Source organism: Maniola hyperantus, chromosome 22, assembly GCF_902806685.2.
Source record: "Maniola hyperantus chromosome 22, iAphHyp1.2, whole genome shotgun sequence".
Classification (NCBI taxonomy): Eukaryota; Metazoa; Arthropoda; class Insecta; order Lepidoptera; family Nymphalidae; genus Maniola; species Maniola hyperantus.
This window is the reverse complement of record NC_048557.2, coordinates 3,799,596-3,814,473: the sequence shown is the minus strand read 5'-3', so window position 1 is coordinate 3,814,473 and position 14,878 is coordinate 3,799,596. Positions and strand designations below refer to the sequence as shown.

Here is a 14,878-nt window from a genome sequence, read left to right as displayed (position 1 = left end):
CAGCAACGCAAGCGTTTTTTTTTTTTGGGATAAAGTATCTATTTGTGTGTCTTAACCATCAGGAATTCAGAATTTTGTGTATTTAAGTTTTCCAAAAGGCAATAAATGCAAAATTAGTGATAGGAATTAGGAATACGCATACAACGGTTACTAACTGTAATAAAATTCAAATACTAGGTGTCACTTGTATAACAGGTTTACTTACATAATATTATATAATTGTTAATAATAAATTAATTATAACGATGTTGATTATGATCATTTCGGTTACTAAATTAACTTCTTGTCATCAGAATTTTAACGAACTTAACTTTTTGGTGAGATTAGAGCGGACATTAACATAATAGCGCTTTATTTAAACTATCGTGAGTGATATCCATTATAAATTCAAACAAAGTTGGCTGGTCTCACGTTAGTAGTCGAAGTAAGCCCGACTATAATAGGTAGTTGAAGAAATATAAATTCTTGGAAATACAATATTCTTACAACGAAAGAAAAGGAAGCCTTTTAACGCCAACAAAATAATATGAGAATACAAAATAATATGTGAGTTAAATTCGTTAAAATTATTTTTTAATTTTCAATAATATGGAACGTGAGAAATAAAAGAATAAATAAAGTTCGATATTCCAGGGTAGTTTGCTTCGAGTCGCGAGTCGGTGTAGATAGCGCATTTTGTAACGGACAGACGATTGGTTGTACAATTATAATTACATACCCACATTGTTTGAGAGCATTGAGTTTTGATGGGGTCAAATAAAATTTTAAGAATGTAACAAATGACTTTTATTTATATAATCCTTAAATTACTGAATCACAATATAATCCTAATATTGAAAAAAGTACAATGTACAAAAGTTACACTCTTTTGAACTTGATCACAAGCCAGACTATACTTATGTATATAGGCTGGCAATATTTAAATAAGCAATTTTCCGAAATAAAATTGGAAAATATGCGCCATGCTCACGCTGGCCATATGCGGATTGGTAGACTTCACACACCTTTGAGAACATTATGGAGAACTCTCAAGCATGCAGGTTTCCTCACGATATTTTCCTTCAACGTTAAAGGCAAGTGATATTTAATAGGTTACTTAAATTTTGGCATATAGTATAGTATGGTATAGGCATGCCGTGTCGGAATGTCTCGGTACGAAACGCTTCGGCATGTCTAACGTCGTGGAATACCTAGGATACCGCGGCATAGTTACCGTCAATGTGCGCTTACATGTAGGGATGCCGAAGGATCCCCTTCCGTGCCCTTCCACCAGTGGACGCAGGGCCTTCTTCTTATACTTTGATAGCCCTGTGGCGGTTGCCACACTAGAAACTAGATGGCGCTGTTCAATCGATGACGTAGTCCCGAACAAATATACTGCCGACAGTACTCGCACTAACAGAGTGTTCGGCAATCTGGACTATATATAGAAGTTTCAAGATACAACCGTCGGCCCAGCTGGCGCTTCTGAGCACAACTAACCGCTCGGTGGGAGATCTCCCCTTTGGTACGGTCGAGCCTGCACACCGCTCCCGTACAGCCCCAAAGCTCTTGAATACCCTGTATCACTTCGACCGTCTCCGATCCATTTTGTTTGCCTCCACTTTACATTTCCTTGTCAAGTCCTGTGGCCGCCAGATACAGCAGCACTTTTTTGACTAAAGTAACATCCAAACGCTGGGCCTTAGACGAAGCCTTTATTTGTATAGTAAGTCTCGCTATGTACATTGCACGGTCCTGGATACTACCGCGGGTAGGCGAAATAGCAGGAGAGTAGGAACAGCGCTCGGTCCAACTCAATCTCGGCCGCGGCCAGCGTGCGCAGCCTCGCCTCCGCCGCGCTCACCGCCGCCAGCTCCGGCGGCGTGAGCGTCTCCAGCACCTGCGACAATGCGAGTGAGGGAATAGAGTACAGTTCGATCGCCTGTGACAAAGTGATAGTGAGGGAATAACTAATGCACTTGTGACAAAATCGTTCTGCCGCGGGAAGACAACCATTAAAACTTCACCATATATTTTGTTAAAAATAATAATTTATTATATTATGACCTTAAGTTACCTATGCTACTTCTGGATAAAGTAGCTTCTATATGTTTATCTTTTATAATAGTGTAGTTAAAGAATTATTAAAAACGGTTCAGTATTTTCATAATCGATTTTAAACAAATCTTTCCTCTTTGTAATATTAGGGCATACATTAATTTTGACAGTTGGTCTGGTAAAAAATAGTACATTATGGTACAAGTGTGTAATGTTGATGATTACCGCTGAGGCGCCATTGAGATAGCTGAGGACGGTAATAGCTCTATAACTCACTTGTGAATAAAATAGCAATGAAAAAGTCACAGTTTGATTATAGGTGTCATTATGTGTCTAATTGTGGTGAAATTAGAGCCACTTTATGAGCAAGTGTGTTGAAAAGAAATATACTCACATCATCAATATTCTGCTGCGGTTCGCCGCGCATTCTCATGCCGTGCACTATGGAACGCACGCGGCGCTGCTTGTCCAAGAGTCGCGCGTGCGACTGTCGCACGTGTGCACCCACCGAGATGATGTTGTGGAGCGCGCGGTAGCACATCTCACGCACTGTGTGCGCTACCTGACGTACAATCATCATCATCATCATGATCAACGCATCACCGGCTCACTACACGCGGGTCTCCTCTCAGAATGAGAAGGGTTTTTGGCCATAGTCTACCACGCTGGCCATGTGCGGATTGGTAGACTTCACACACCTTTGAGAACATTACGGAGAACTCTCAGGCGTGCAGGTTTCCTCACGATGTTTTCCTTCACCGTTAAAGCAAATGATATTTAATTAATTAAAACGCACATAACTCCGAAAAGTTAGAGGTGCATGCCCGGGATCGAACCCCCGACCTTCGATTAGAAGGCGGACGTCCTAACCACTAGACTATCACAGCTTATACGTACGTACAATACAAAACTGCATTAAAATCGATATAGCCAGAAGCGAGTAAATCGCGGACAATAGGCACATACATCAGGATGTAACCAGAACGCTAGCAAAAACTTAGCGTTATAGGGGCCGATTCCCTTGTACACAATCTCTAAACTAAACTAAATTAACAGGTTTAAATCTAGTGCTATCCTTTTCTGCAAGCAATTTTATGAAAGGGATAGCAATAGATTTAGACGTGCCATTTTAGTTTAGTTTAGAGATTGTGTACAACGGAATCAGCCACATTGTTATACTACCTAAACACAATCCAATACCAATAACCATTTGCCTCATTTTGTAGTTTTAGTGATTTAGTATTTTTCAATCTCGCAATGTGTAGCGTGCAAAACTCGGGTCAACGCCCCGCCTACGACGCAGCATTGACTCCGAACCTACTTAAGAACCCCTCTAGCGTCAGTCAGATGTTTTATTTGCACTATATCGTGAAATTTTACAAAATATAGGATTTTTTATTTTCTTATGTATTTTTTTTGTGGTATCATATTACTGATCATTAGTACTATCAGTACTATCACCTGTCTTCGTTTTTGCCAGCGTTCGGGTTACACCCTGTATAGAGAGAGAGAGCCAGCGCGTGTCAGACCTTCGTTATTTTATAAAAGCTGAAAGTTTCTCTGCGTATTGTCCCCAACACAAGGAGGCTCGATCAGCGACTTTGACTTGTCTCTGTCGTTGAAACCGACGAAACGTCGCATAGGTATGATTGACAGAGACAACGCTCTACGAAGCCGAAATCTCTTTCTAAAGGTTGATGTACAAAATTTCCTGCGGCTACTGTATTTTATGGCCGCTATTTTTCATAGAGGTAATTATAATATGTATTGAAATTAGCAATGAATACTTAATTTTAATATTCTTTTTCTTTATTTAAGCTCCTTCGATAAATAAAACATTTGTGTACCTCATATATCTTCACGTGGTATAAATAAATAGCTTTCGCCGTCCCGCCTGCAGAGGCCGCTTTTCTCATTGGCTGAAATCAAATTTTTCAAAAATCTTACTTATTTCCTTATCATTATAATAAGATACTAGCTTATGCTCGCAACTTCATCCGCGTGGACTACACAAATTTCAAACACCTATTTGACCCCCTTTTCAAATATCCTTGATTAATAAGGGTTGAATTTTCAAATATCCTTTCTTAGCGAATGCCTACGTTATAATAGCTATCTGCATGCCTAATTGCAGCCCGATCCGTCCAGTAGTTTGAGCTGTGCGTTGATAGATCAGTCAGTCAGTCAGTCAGTCAGTCACCTTTTCCTTTTATATATTTAGATGAAAAAATGAAATATATAAGATTAGTTAATTTTACCTGAACGCTAATAAAATGTTCTTCTAATAGTTTGTAAGTCAACTCCTTACACTCTTTGTTAGGTAACATTGCATTCTTCTGTATATCCTCCTCTTCTATGTATTTCTTGGAACGAATTAACCTGTCATCATAGCAATAAATAATAGTCATTTATGTTGTAAGTGCGCAAAGTATACAATTATAGTCGAAGCGCTAACTAAATACCCACCAGGGTGATTCGCTAACTCAGTGATCAACACTGAATGATAGCCACAAAGCTCATTTGAAATAATATTATGTTTTTTCTACATTACTGATTCACTGAGTGATATTAAAATAATTTTTCGTAGACAATCCTTCAATGGATTAAAAATAAATGTCAAATGACATTGGTGGCTATCATGCAGTGTTGGACACTGAGTTAGCGAATCAGTGGGCTGAGCCTTAGAATTGTCACCAAAAATAGGACTAAGAGATTAATTTTCAATGCGCTCATGTATCATACGTTTTTCAATACATTTTTAGGGTTCCGTACCACAAAAGGAAAAACGGAACCCTTATAGGATCACTTTGTTGTCTGTCTGTCTGTCTGTTTGTCGGTCTATCAAGAAACCTACAAGGTACTTCCCGTTGACCTAAAATCATGAAATTTGGCAGGTAGGTAGATCTTATAGCTGACATTCGGGGAAAAATCTAAAAAACGTGAATTTGTGGTTACATAACACAAAAAAAATTGTGGTCATGAACTAATAAAATTAGTATTTTCAATTTTCGAAGTAAGATAACTATATCAAACGGGCGTATCATATGAAAGGTCTTCATTTGTGCATTCTAAAACAGATTTTTATTTCCTTTTACGCATTATAGTTTTTGAATTATCGTGCAAAATGTCGAAAAAATACGACTGTAGTACGGAACCCTTGTTGTGCGAGCCTGACTCGCACTTGGCCGGTTTTTTTTCTATTTTTGTGTAAAAATCTTAGTGCGGTTCACAGAATACATCTGCTTACCAAGTTTCAACAGTATAGCTCTTATAGTTTCGGAAAAAAGTGGCTGTGACATAAATCCAGATAGACAGACAGACATGACGAATCTATAAGGGTTCCGTTTTTTGCCATTCGGCTACGGAACCCTAAAAATGGTTCTGTTCCTAACCTAAATATCCTGTGCGCCTTGGAGCCGAGCCGCTCCGTCACGGTGTGATCCAGCAGCGCCTCCAGCAGCTGGTCGGCAGCTCTCCTCGCGCACACGGCGTACTGCCCGCCGCCCGCGTCGCCGCAGCGACGCACGAACCCCGCCCCGTTCTCTTCTACGACCATAAACTGGTACTGATTCTGAGCACAACCTAATTTTAGAGTATTCGCATGCTCTTCTTACTAATGTAATATGAAAAGGACAGACACAGTTTGACAGTTTTAAATTTAATTTTTAGATGGTAAAACCCGTGATTTTAGCGCGCAGACGCGAACCTACTGTTTAAATTTGTATTGTGCACTAAAATTTAGAGTCTTTAAATGTGAAAGTCATGTACCGTTCCTTTTTTAGCATTGTTAAAAAGAAAAGAATGCAGATACTCTAAATTTAGTTTAGAGAGAGACTAGATAATCGGGGCCACTGTTGATTGTAGCTTTAGTTTTAAGTAAGTATTAATTATCACCACTATATCATATCATCTTACAAATAAAAATTTATGACAATCAGGAAGCGTAAAATTTTACCAATCCATACTTTAATATTATAAATGCGAAAGTGTGTCTGTCTGTCTGTCTGTCTGCTAGCTTTTCACGGCCCAACGGTTCAACCGATTTTGATGAAATTTGGTAGAGGTAGCTTACATTCCGGGAAAGGAGATAGGCTACTTTTAATCCTGGAAAATCAAAGAGTTCCCACGAGATTTTTTAAAACCTAAATCCACGCGGACGAAGTCGCGGGCATCATCTAGTTCTGAATAAATGATTTGAGTTTGAGTTTGAAACGAAGCTAGTAATTAATGGAGATTTGGGATAGTGAAGATCAACTAGCAAAAAATCAATGGAGGAACGCGCCAATGTAACGTACAGTGCGACAAGGCTATCTTGGCGCGTGAAGAAAATCGGAACTAACGTTGCCGTCAAGTGTCTCCTATGTTCTTGTTTGAATATTCTAAGCCTTTGTTCTCCAACAGCGCCTCCTTGTCAATGTCATTTAAGTGCCAAGAGTCTTGTAGCACTGTAGGCGCATATGTTGCTGCAGCAGCGAGTTGTCGGCGGGTCGTAGGACATTTTCGAGTAAATCTATCGCGACTACGGGAGTAGACTCGGTCGCCCAAGGAGCCAACGTCAGATACATTTGTTCAAATGAAATAATACCTACATGGATTGTTATACCCACATCCCACATCATTAAGCATAAGATATCCGTCCAAATCTATCTAGACTCTATATAGCGAAACCGTATCTTAAGTCTTAACGAAACCCAACAAAAATAACATACTTTGACTTACCGTCAGATTTAAGACTCCGTTAAAACGAGACAGATTTATGCGGAGATATAAGTCTACGTTTTCTTTGTCTTAAGTTTGAGCAATCTCTTTAGTGATATCTATAGATTTCAGCCTAACGGCGGTTACGCACTCATCCGATCCGAGTCCATGAAAATATGTTCCTTTTTGTTTTGTATGGTAGCTTATGAAATATGTAGTAGACATTTTATATGCGTATTTTAACGGATTATAAAAAAAAAAAAAAAATATCTTTATTTATCAAAAACACGTTTTTTTGTGTGCGTAATCCCAGCAAAATAATGTTGAATTTCTGGATTTGAGTTGGATAGATTTTTAGTGCGTAACGTCGTGTAATTGTGCGTGAAAGTTTTAAATTTGTGCGTCCAACCAATAAGTAGATATTCGAAAAAAACGCGTTTTGCCAGGAATACGTCATCCCAGCTACACATTTTTTTCCCAATGGACGTACAAGAAAAAAAATAGGTCCATGAATTAGTGCGTTTTAAGAGGTAAATGTGCGTGCTAAAATTAAATTTGTGCGTCATAACACTTCGAAGATATTCAGTTTTTTGCTGGGATGACGTTTAACCATTTCTTATATCTCTTAAACGGTTAAACGTATAGATGTTAAATTTTTTACATGTGTTGCTATGAATTTGTGCGTAATGTTTGTAAAAACAGAATTTAAAAAAAAATTACCGTTCAGTGTTTATAATAAAAAAATAAAATAACGTTTTTAGGTCCTAGTACTTTAAATATGACCTCTAAAGATAAACTTCTACCGTTGATTTGTCCCTTATAACGGCCCACAGTATCTTATCAAGTTTCATTGGAGTATTTTAAGTATTTATTGAATTATGAAGAAAATTACTACGACAGGACTACGATATTTTTCGACATTTAATTGGTCGAGTTTTTTATGAGTTGGCTAATTTTAAATTTCTACCAATAATTAGTGCGTCAGCTCATTTATCCATTTGCAAAAATATAGCCCAATACACAGATAAATTATAGAGATATAATCAAAAAACCTATAAGATGCGCAATGCAATGATAAACCGGTAAAGTTTGAATAGCCACAAAAAAGCGACCGTGTCATATATCGTGCTAACCTTCCAAAATTGATAGTATTGTACCATTTCTTTTCTGGTACATGTGCGCACAAAATTATTAAGCTTTTTATTAATCATTCTAATATTATAAATGCGTGCATTATTGTAAAGTGTGTTTGTTTGTTGGTTTGTCCTTCCATCACACCGCAACAGAGCTACAGATTGACGTGATTTTTGCATAAGTGACCCGTTACATTTATTCCCAAATATTAAAGAGTTCCCACGGGATTTTAACAAACAAAAGCAAACAGTCCTATTGTCTGGTCACAAGCCATAATTGAACAATAGAGTTTTCTGGAAACTGTTAAACTAAGCCACCCGTTCGTCTTCAAAACACGGCACTAAAACTGAATTTTAAAACTAATAGGTACCAAAGGTTCCGACCACAGCCATCTTTACTTACAAGCCATGCTATTAAGTTTGGCAACGTCGCAATTAGGATCCGCCGTGAATCTGTGGCATAAACCGATAGAGCTACAAGTGTACTAGTGGACAGCTTTCTATATTTATTCTATCTAGTAATATTTACAAACACTATGCACCTACTTACATTACAAATACATAAAATCATTAGTTTTTGGAATTACGTATTGAGCACATACAGCCACCTACTCTATAATTTAATGTAAGGCAGTAGGTACCTAGTAGTAGTCTTTCGTAAGAATGTAGGAACTCAAAACTTGTTTGAAACTTTGAAGATCTACCTACTATTTCACTAAAATAAAACATAAATGAGGGTTAATAGATATTTTATTTCCTATTATAATTAGATCCTGTTATTTTATTTCCTGTCCTTTGTGATTGTCCTTTTCTTGGGCTTGCTGATGTAGTTGTTGACGACGCTCGCTGTTCATACAGCTGTTCCCTTTTAGAGGGATCCATCCTAGATGTTTTTTTCGCACTTAAGTACTTAGGCAGGTTAGGGAAAATATGGGGCACTGCACCAGCTACTAGTTGATTCAACGTGATTTATCTCTATTTCTAGATTTTTTTACTATTTTGTTACCTACTGTTGATTATTTTTATTGTTATGTTAATATGACAAATTATGTTAACACAATAATTTTAGATTACCTACTTAATTTACAATCGAATCGGTATTCAGTCAGAATATTGATCAACTAAAACTTAGAAAATAAAAAATATATTGAACTGTTCTGTTGTTTTAATTTTCACTAACTATTATGTACGCACCTGTACTTAAGTGCGAAAAAAGTAATGGTACAATACTATCAATTTTGGAAGGTTAGTACGATATATGACACGGTCGCTTTTTTGTGGCTATTCAAACTTTGTCGGTTTATCATTGCATTGCGCATCTTATAGGTTTTTGATTATATCTCTATAATTTATCTGTGTATTGGGCTATATTTTTGCAGATGGATAAATGAGCTGACGCACTAATTATTGGTAGAAATTTTAATTAGCCAACTCATAAAAAACTCGACCAATTAAATGTCGAAAAATATCGTAGTCCTGTCGTAGTAATTTTCTTCATAATTCAATAAATACTTAAAATACTCCAATGAAACTTGATAAGATACTGTGGGCCGATATAAGGGACAAATCAACGTTATAAGTTTATCTTTAGAGGTCATATTTAAAGTACTAGGACCTAATAACGTTATTTTATGTTTTAATTATAAATACTGAACGGTAATTTTTTTTTAAATTCTGTTTTTACAAACATTACGCACAAATTCATAGCAACACATGTAAAAAATTTCACATCTATACGTTTAACCGTTTAAGAGATATAAGAAATGGTTAAACGTCATCCCAGCAAAAAACTGAATATCTTCGAAGTGTTATGACGCACAAATTTAATTTTAGCACGCACATTTACCTCTTAAAACGCACTAATTCATGGACCTATTTTTTTTCTCGTACGTCCATTGGGAAAAAAATGTGTAGCTGGGATGACGTATTCCTGGCAGAACGCGTTTTTTTCGAATATCTACTTATTACGCACAAATTTAAAACTTTCACGCACAATTACACGACGTTACGCACTAAAAATCTATCCAACTCAAATCCAGAAATTCAACATTATTTTGCTGGGATTACGCACACCGTTTTTTTGGCGTCGGTTACTAGTGGTCTCCACACTAGGTTAAACCTGTGACGTGGAGACCATATATGATTTCCTAGTGGGTTTTACTGAGGACTAGGAAAGTTTAGCGGTTAGAATATTTTATATAATATTACCAATTACAGTTACAAAGATACAAACAAATATAATATGATGATGAATGAGAGGAGTGATAAATAAATAAATAAATTTCGATTCGGATCGGATGAGTGCGTGATCGCTGTTAGGGTCCACTTACCGATAACTCTAAGGTACTGGTCGATATGTTGCTGCAGCAGCGGCTTGTCGGCGAGGCGTCGCGCGTGCTCGCGCAAGTCTATGGCGGGCACGGCGGTGGACTCGGCCGCCCAGGGAGCCGACGTCAGGTACATTTGTTCCAGCATTAGACGCATTAATTCACCCGCTGAAAGTATTTTTCAAGTAAAATCTTCTTTAGGCACATTGGGCGATTTTGGGATGGGTAAAAACTTCAAGGTCGCGTCACCGCCATGCCGATGGCCATCTACTAAAATCGTGTAACAAGTGCGATATTGTGGCTAATTCCGTAGTACACAATCCCTAAACTAAACTAAAACGGCAAGTCTAAATCTATTACTATCCCTTTCATAATGTTGCTTGCGGAAAAGGTTAGCACTAGATTTAGACCTGTTAATTTAGTTTAGTTAAGAGATTGTGTACAAGAGAATCGGCCCCAATGTAACTGTTTTCAAATGCTAAAAGGCAGTGCTTGACACTTCCCGCTAGTACACGGCCAATATGACCACCGAACAGAACAGCTGTTTTGAGGTGGCCATTTTCAATTTTTATTGTTACTTTTAATAGCGTTGTACGATACATGTCTGCATTGAAATTCTCTGCATTATGTAAATCCTCTCAGGCTCAGACTTATTTGCGGCTTGACTATAATTTTCCACTCTGTTAATACTGCTAATCATTATTTGTTTACCGTTTTCGTCAATTCGCCTCGTGATAGCTTTTATCATAACATCATCCCGAAAGTCCAGGTGAAATCTGTCATAGTTCACTTTCCAGTACACATCTGTAAACAAAATAGCAATTTTACTAACACAAGTACAGTTTATTTAAGATCTAGATGAGTCTGTACAGTACGCAGCGAAAAGTAATGTGCATCGGCCTTTAGAATGACATTTCAGCTTTGTAGAGCGTTTTCTCTGTCAGTCATACCTATGTATATTACGTTTTGTCGAACTCAACGACAGAGACAATGCTCTATAAATCTGCTATCTCCTTCTAAAGGTCGATAACTTTCTGCTGTGTACTGTAGTATTTTAATTTCATTGTGGGAAACAACAGTTTGACTGACGATCTAATGTGTGGTCGTTAAGACTTTCCTGCAGTCGACACAGACAGATACACTTTCTACCACCAAATTAATTGATAAATCACCCACTGCGGTGTAAGGTCAGTGGTCTTTTTTATGTGAATCAAAATGTATGTTGCTAATCATATGGCTTACATAAAGAAAAGTATATTTCTGACTAGCTTATGCTCGCGACTTCGTTCCCGTGGACTACACAAATTTCAAACCCCTATTTCACCCCTTAGGGGTTGAATTTTCAAAAATCCTTTCTAAGTGGATGCCTACGTCATAATAGCTATCTGCATGCCAAATTTCAGCCCGATCCGTCCAGTAGTTTTAGCTGTGCGTTGATAGATCAGTCAGTCAGTCAGGCACCTCTTTCTTTTATATGTTTAGAGATATTCATGTTTATTCAATTAAACATTAGGTTGAATTTGGATTGAATAGAAACTTAGATTGAAAACATAAGAGTTTGTGTCAGCAAATGTTTCTATATAAATCTATGATGAACTTACTATCCTTTACATCAGCCAGGTTGCTCGTCATAGCCTGCATGAGGTCCCTCGGGTCCAGCTCCGGGGCTTTGGTCTCGGCTGCCACAAGCGTGGGCACCTCGCTGCCTTCTCGCAGCTCTGCCAGAGGCGCCTGCTGAATGTAGCCCGCTGTCACCAGACTTATGAATGTGTCCTTGAGATTCATTAAGTTCAAGTTCTTTTCCTGGAAGGGCAATCTTCTAAATATATAAAACGAAAAGGTGACTGACTGACTGATCTATCAACGCACAGCTCAAACTATTGGACGGATCGAGCTGAAATTTGGCATGCAGATAGCTATTATGAAGTAGGCATCCGCTAAGAAAGGATTTTTGAAATTCAACCCCCCAAGAGAGTGAAATAGGGATTTGAAATTTGTGTAGTCAACGCGAAGTCGAGAGCATAAGCTTGTAAAGAAGATAAGAAGGAATGTGTACCTTGTCATCTTTGTATTTGTTCATGACGGTGACCAGCAGTGCGGTGGCAGAGCAGCTGGCCTGCTGCAGCAATTCCTCCACCAGCATCTCCGCCTGACTGCCATATTTACTCTTCATTTGCAGCAGGTACCTACAATTTCATCATGATAACCCATCACCGGCTCACTACTGAGACCTCCCTGGCGCAGTGGTAAGCGCTGTGGTCTTATTAGTGGGAGGTCCCGGGTTCGATTCCTGGCAGGGATTTGGAATTTTATAATTTCTAAATTTCTGGTCTGGTCTGGAGACTTCGGTCGTGGCTAGTTACCACCCTACCGGCAAAGCCGTGCCGCCAAGCGATTTAGCGTTCCGGCACGATGCCGTGTTGAAACCAAAGGGGCATGGGTTTATTAAAAACTGCCATACCCCTTCCAGGTTAGCCCGCTTCCATCTTAGACTGCATCGTCACTTACCACCAGGTGAGATTGCAGTCAAGGGCTAACTTGTATCTGAATTTTGAAAAAAACAGATCTCTTCTCATAATGAGCAGGGTTTAGGCCTAGTTTAGAACTAGGCAGCTATGCTGGCATAGTGTGGATTGACAGACTTCACACAGAACTATGAGAACATTATAGAGAACTCTCAGGCATGCAGGTTTCCTCACAATGTTTTTCTTCACTGTTGCAAGTGATATTTAATTTCTTTAAAACACACCTAACTCCAAAAAGTTAGGAACAGGATTTATTTACTTTCCCAATAAATAGTTAATATCACAGACTGTAGACATACATAGCAAAGTCAAAGAAAGCAACAGACCATAGCAAAGTGTGGCTGGGTTTAGCTAGAAGGTATATTTTATAGGTTTCGCTACTAATATACTACTAATATAGTAATACTAATAATACCATTAATAGTAATATTAATATTACTATTAATAGTAATATAGTAGTACTATTAATATAGTAATATTTTATAAGAAATTTGAGCAAAAAAAATTACTTTACCTTGGATATCTTATGAGTAGCAGTATATTTTCAGGCAATAGTTTGTAATCAACTATCACATCTGTGCCCTCAAAAGTAGCTAAATCAAACTTCAGTAGGGTCCTCAAGCTGTCTATAACCTGAAATTGAACTATTTTGCTGGTGAAATGTGTAGATGATAAGTAAGAAGGCATCAGTTAACAATCTCAATCTATTCCTAACAGATGATAGCCTGCTAAAAAAGACCGCTGCTAACCACCCGAGAATCGGTGAAATAATATATAATTATTCATCCGAGAGAACAAGTCTTGCAGTTGTATAGGTATATTCCACTTTGATCTTTTTATTAATTTTTTGGGGTGACTGACCGGACTGACTGACTGAATTTATAACTCTTTTTTTTTAACAACTGCTTGTCTGTCTGTCTGACTGGACTAACTGAGTGACTGACAAGACTAGCGATACGACGATCGGCTCAATAAAAATAAATTAGCCTTCCGTCGGTCAGTCGGCTAGACACTTCCAAAATAAAAATGTAGGGTAAAATAATAACTTTCTTTAATTTTATTTGATGATAGGTAATAGGTTAGCCCTTCAAGTTTAGCAGTCCAAGATAGAACCAGGAAACTTGAAAGAGGTAAAGAAGTTTAAATAAACCCATGTCCCTTATCGATTTCTATTTAGTGTAAACAAGTGTTACCTGAGTTCGAGGGAGTCCCGTCGTCTTCACAATCATATTAATGGGTTTACTTCCATATATAAACAGGTCGTGGCCGACATTCTGCACTATTTCGCCAAAATATCGATGAAGAACTTGAGAAACCACCCGACAGAGTTGATGTGACATATTACTGTGATTAAACTAAATACTGCTGTAAATAATAGTTTAATTGAAAGTATGTAGGTTTAAAGTATAATTTAATACAGCTTTTTTATGAAATAACAATCATTCTAATAGAAAATATTTGTTTTGTTTACCAAAAACTTCCTAACCTCAAAAAACAACCATTGATCCATATAGAATCACCATAGAATAAAGATGTAAAGATAAAAGAAAAGATGTTCTATTTTATGCAATATAGATAATATAAATATCTGTGGGAGTCCCCGAAATATGTCAAAAGGTCAAAACAAATTAAAGTGACCACAAAACAAAAGAAATTTTGACCTAATCTCTTGATAGGTAATCTTCACTCCTCACTCAGATGTAAAAAGTACCTACTCTGTGCTAGGCTAGTTGACACTTTTTTTAAGTAGGTCTTAAATGGTTAATATTTGTCCTATTAGATCAAAAAAATTAACACTATATTTTTTTGCGCCCTAAAAACCGTAAAACTTTAATTTAAAAATATATTTTTCTTAGACAGGTGAAAACACTGTCGGCCATGTTTGGCCGATAGATTGTCTGTGCTCTGACGTCATGCATTTGTAAACAACAGCATAACCTCCCAAAGTTTAATAAACATGACTTCTATACTAGTTTACATGAAAAATATAGTAATTATCGTTATTGTATCATCCGAGAATGTAAAAACGCATCGATAAAGACCACAGGAAAGTTGTGGATTAGAGTGCCCAGTGAAATAAATATACGTAACACGCGAAGACTTGCTTAAAAGGATCCTATATCACTAACGACTGCAACCCAAATTTATTTTTGCA

General features: G+C 37.5%; 1 protein-coding gene across 4 annotated transcripts; it reads right to left on the bottom strand.

Moving 5' to 3' along the window:
* Positions 1-584: 584 nt before the first annotated feature.
* On the bottom strand, positions 585-14,332 carry Polr3C (RNA polymerase III subunit C). 4 transcript variants are annotated; one of them, XM_069506234.1, is made up of 12 exons: positions 14,210-14,332; positions 13,917-14,088; positions 13,238-13,356; positions 12,255-12,384; positions 11,800-12,001; positions 10,910-11,002; positions 10,202-10,366; positions 5,433-5,622; positions 4,299-4,419; positions 3,888-3,959; positions 2,435-2,602; positions 585-1,882 (listed from the first exon to the last, which is right to left on the bottom strand). In XM_069506234.1, the coding sequence occupies exons 2-12, from the start codon at positions 14,061-14,063 to the stop codon at positions 1,745-1,747; spliced, it is 1,545 nt and encodes a 514-aa protein (XP_069362335.1). In that variant the 5' UTR covers positions 14,064-14,088; positions 14,210-14,332; the 3' UTR covers positions 585-1,744. The 4 variants fall into 4 exon arrangements, with proteins under 4 accessions (XP_069362335.1, XP_069362336.1, XP_069362334.1 ...); XM_069506235.1 differs by having other exon boundaries at positions 14,195-14,214; XM_069506233.1 differs by having other exon boundaries at positions 13,917-14,315.
* Positions 14,333-14,878: the final 546 nt, after the last annotated feature.

Coding starts and splice junctions, on each gene's coding strand:
- Polr3C (XM_069506234.1), bottom strand. CDS start 14,063: ATGTCACATCAACTCTGTCGGGTGGTTTCTCAAGTTCTTCATCGATAT. Junction 5,623..10,201: donor CCAGTACCTTAGAGTTATCG/GTAAGTGGACCC, acceptor CTCTAAAATTAG/GTTGTGCTCAGAATCAGTAC. Junction 1,883..2,434: donor CGCAGCAGAATATTGATGAT/GTGAGTATATTT, acceptor GCATTGTCGCAG/GTGCTGGAGACGCTCACGCC.